Raw genomic sequence first — 4,010 nt, 5'->3', positions numbered from 1 at the left:
CCCCAGACGACCCCAGCCGGCCCCCGGGTGCCCCAGCAGACCCCCAGGTGTCCCAGCAGACCCCCAGGTGACCCCAGCAGACCCCCAGGTGTCCCCAACCCCAGCAGGATCTCCAGGTGTCCCCACCCTGGTTGGATCTCCAGGTGTCCCTAACCCCAGCAGACCCCCAGGTGCCCCCGCAGACCCCCAGATGACCCCAGCAGACCCCTAGATGACCCCAGCAGACCCCCAGGTGTCCCAGCAGACCCCCAGGTGCCCCAGCAGACCCCCAGGTGCCCACCTGGCAGACGAGGGGGAAGAGCCCGGGCCCGATGTGATGCCCGTCCAGCCCCAGGGGGAACACGGCTGCCAGCGCCAGGGTGCAGCCCACGGCCGTCATGTTGTTCAGGTAGGGCTGGGAGTTCTGGATGTACCTGCAGGACACCAGGTGTCACCTGGTCACCACCCCCACTCCTGGCCACCCGTGGTGCCCGGTCACCCCATGGGAGGTGAGAAACGGGGACGTTTCCTTCCCCAGGAGGGTGGGGAGACCTTGGGGTTGGTTGCCCTGAGAACTTGTGGCTGCTCCATCCCTGGGTGGTCTTTGGGTCATGGAGTGGTTTGAGTTGGAAGGGACCTTGAAGACCACCTGGGGGATCTCCCATCCCTGGAAGTGTCCAAGGGGAGGTTGGATGGGGCCTGGAGCCACCTGAGCTGGTGGGAGGTGTTCCTGCCCATGCAGGGAGGTGGATCTAGAAGGTCTTTGGATCATTGTTTGAGTTGGAAGGGACCTTGAAGACCACCTGGGGGATCTCCCATCCCTGGAAGTGTCCAAGGGGAGGTTGGATGGGGCCTGGAGCCACCTGAGCTGGTGGGAGGTGTTCCTGCCCATGCAGGGAGGTGGATCTAGAAGGTCTTTGGATCATTGTTTGAGTTGGAAGGGACCTTGAAGACCACCTGGGGGATCTCCCATCCCTGGAAGTGTCCAAGGGGAGGTTGGATGGGGCCTGGAGCCACCTGAGCTGGTGGGAGGTGTTCCTGCCCATGCAGGGAGGTGGATCTAGAAGCTCTTTGGATCATGGAGTGGTTTGAGTTGGAAGGGACTCTAAAGACCACCTGGATGATCTACTAGATGATCTTCAAGGTGGCTGTTCCATCCCTGGATCTGGAAGGTCTTTGGATCATGGTTTGAGTTGCAAGGGACCTTGAAGACCACCTGGGTGATCTCCCATCCCTGGAAGCGTCCAAGGGGAGGTTGGATGGGGCCTGGAGCCACCTGGGCTGGTGGGAGGTGTCCCTGCCCATGCAGGGGGTGGGACTGGGTGGTCTCTGGAGGTCCTTCCAACCCAAACCCTTCTGTGACTCCAGAGATGGAGTCTGGAGCCACCTGGGCTGGTGGGATATGGTCCTGCGCATGGCAGGGAGGTGGATCTAGAAGCTCTTTGGATCATGGAGTGGTTTGAGTTGGAAGGGACCTTGAAGACCACCTGGGTGACCTTCAAGGTGGCTGCTCCATCCCTGGAGGTGTTGAAGGGCAGGTTGGATGGGACTTGGAGCCACCTGGGCTGGTGGGAGGTGTCCCTGCCCATGCAGGGAGGTGGGATCTAGATGAGCTTTGAGGTCCTTCCAACCCAACCCATCCCATGCTTCTAAGAGACCAAGTGAGCCCACAGGAGACCACAACCAGGCCCTTGGTGTCACCCAGAGCTCCTACCCAGCTCGATGGGGCAAACGGGGACCCCAGCCACACCTCCTGGAGGTCCCAGGGGGTGTCGAGCACCACGTTCTCCTCAGCTTTTTTTTGAAGGTTGGGATGTTTCCCCCCCAAGAGACCAGGAAGAAGGGGTGGGGTTGGGAGGGTCCCACTGACCTGACGTGCCCGTTGTAGATGTTGAAGGCCAAGCAGATGATGGCCAAGAGGATGCCCAAGGAGGCCAACACCGAGACGGAGATGAAGAGCTTCTGGGACAGGAACCTGAAGGTGGTGATGACCTTGGTGTAGTCGGCGGGGGGGGCACCTCCTGCAGAGCCCGTGGGACAATGAGGAGGGGTCTGGGGATGGTCCTCGACCCTTCCCCATGGTGGGGGACCACCCTGGTCACCCCTCCCCCCTGGTGCTCCTCACCGATCCACTTGTCATTGTTGTACCAGGACAGGTTGTCCTTGGTGCTGTCGTAGTAGCCAATCTTCTTGTAGACACCTCCTGTAGGGTGACAGGGGTGGGTCAGGGGGGTGGCAGGGAGGACCAAGGCTTGTGGACACCCCTACAGCAGCACAGGCTGGTGGGGGGGTTGGAAGGGACCTCATCTGGTCCAACCCCCCTGCTCAAGCAGAACCTCCCAGAGCCCATTGTCCATGATTGTCTCCATGTGGCACTTGGATGTCACCAAGGATGGAGGCCCCACCACCTCTCTGGGCACCTTCTGCTTGGTCATCTCCACCATGAAAAAGTGGTTCCTGATGCTCAACTGGAGCCTCCTGTGCTTCTGTCCCTTCATCACCTCCGTGGTCCTTGTTGGTTCCTCTCCAGGAGGTCCCATCTACTGGGGAGCACTGGTCAACCTGGTGCCCACCAGGACCTTCTCTGCAAAGCTGCTTGACCCAAGAGGCCCATCCTGGTGCCCGGGGTGGTTCCTGGAGCACTTCCCCTTGAGGTTCCTCTCAACCCATTTCTCCAACCTCTTGAGGTTCTTCCAGGTGGTTCTTGGACCTCTGGTTGTCTCCGTTTGGTGCCATCAACAACTGGCTGAGCTTCCACCACTGATGAAGGTGTTGAGCAGGACTGGACCCAGTGTTGACCTCCAGGGTGGACTCCTGGGCACTGGTCCCCACCTGGACTTTGGGCCACTGAAGCTCCAAGCCCTGGACCTGCCTGGTCCCTCCACCCCCTGCTCATCCAGCCCAAGACTCCATCATCCCTGAGGATCTTCTGTGGTGAAGCCAAGGTTGACAATGTCCACAGCTCCCTCCTCATCTACCAAACCAGTAGAAGGTGGTCATCTTGGTCAAGCTTGTCTTCTCCTTGGTGAACCCATGGTGGCTCTTGAAGACTTTCTTGTCCTTGTCCCAAGGCCCCTGCTTGTCCTCCAAACCTCCCCCACCTCTGGACCTCCCTCCATCCCACCCAAGAGCAGCTGCAGGTTGGTGAGGACACATGTCCCGTTGCACACGTGGCCAGAAGGGTGTGGAGAAGGGGGTTGTCCCACGGGTGTTGTCACCCCTGGAGATGTTGGGTGGTGGTGGGACCCGTCACCACGTGCACGTCGCGGTGTAGATGAGATGGTTCACCAGGTCAAGGGGGGGTGTTGTGGGGGTCACCTCGGGGTGTCACTCACCTTGGAGCTGCTCAATGAGGGTCCAGGCCATGCGGGAGCCACTGGCATCAAAGACAACGTGTCCCTGTGGGGTGGGATGGAGACAAGGACACGTCAGGTGGCAGCACCACGATCCCACAGGTGGATGGGGACAACGTTCTGGCAGGTGCCCTCGAGTCACCTCCACCACCACCTCCAAGGTGGAGAGTTGAGGACATGGGAGACCTCGTTGGGCAGGATGGGGACAAGAGGGGAGGAGGGATGGGGCAGGGTCTCCAGGGGGGACAACCCACCGAGACGCCCTCGAAGGCTGAAGAGTTGAGGGCCCGGTAGATCTCGTCGGTGATGTTCTTGTTGTTGTAGTTGAAGTCCTCCAAACGCAGCCCCTTCTTCACCAGCTCCGTCGAGGTCTTGTTGAGGGCCAGAGCCAAAGCCCAGATGGCATCATAGGCCAGAGGAGCCTCCTGGAAACCCCCGGTCTCCTCAGGGTTCTTCCCCAACCTCTTCTGGAGCTTCTCGATGAACTCCTGGGACGTCTGGGGGGCACAACCAGGTGGTGGGTGGGATGGGGAGGACAATCCCCCCAGCCAACCTTCCATTCCTCCATCCATCCATCCTTCCATTCCTCCATCCATCCATCCTTCCATCCCTCCCTCCCTCCATCCCTCCCTCCATCCCTCCATCCCTCTCTCCCTCCATCCCTCCCTCCCTCCATCC

General features: G+C 60.3%; 1 protein-coding gene across 1 annotated transcript in view; it reads right to left on the bottom strand.

The window, feature by feature from the left end:
* Positions 1-4,010, bottom strand: part of GABBR1 (gamma-aminobutyric acid (GABA) B receptor, 1) — a gene marked incomplete at both ends in the record, with an annotated part of 12,891 nt that overhangs the window by 8,120 nt on the left and 761 nt on the right. Inside the window, 5 exons of the mRNA XM_009998298.1 lie at positions 281-413; positions 1,850-2,000; positions 2,105-2,182; positions 3,315-3,378; positions 3,587-3,829. Coding sequence (XP_009996600.1) covers positions 281-413; positions 1,850-2,000; positions 2,105-2,182; positions 3,315-3,378; positions 3,587-3,829 — 669 coding nt within the window. The remainder of the gene's footprint in view (positions 1-280; positions 414-1,849; positions 2,001-2,104; positions 2,183-3,314; positions 3,379-3,586; positions 3,830-4,010) is intronic.

This window comes from Chaetura pelagica, unplaced genomic scaffold (assembly GCF_000747805.2).
Source record: "Chaetura pelagica isolate M959 unplaced genomic scaffold, ChaPel_1.0 scaffold375, whole genome shotgun sequence".
Classification (NCBI taxonomy): Eukaryota; Metazoa; Chordata; class Aves; order Apodiformes; family Apodidae; genus Chaetura; species Chaetura pelagica.
The sequence above is the reverse complement of the archived record's forward strand: the minus strand, read 5'-3'. Positions and strand labels throughout refer to the sequence as shown.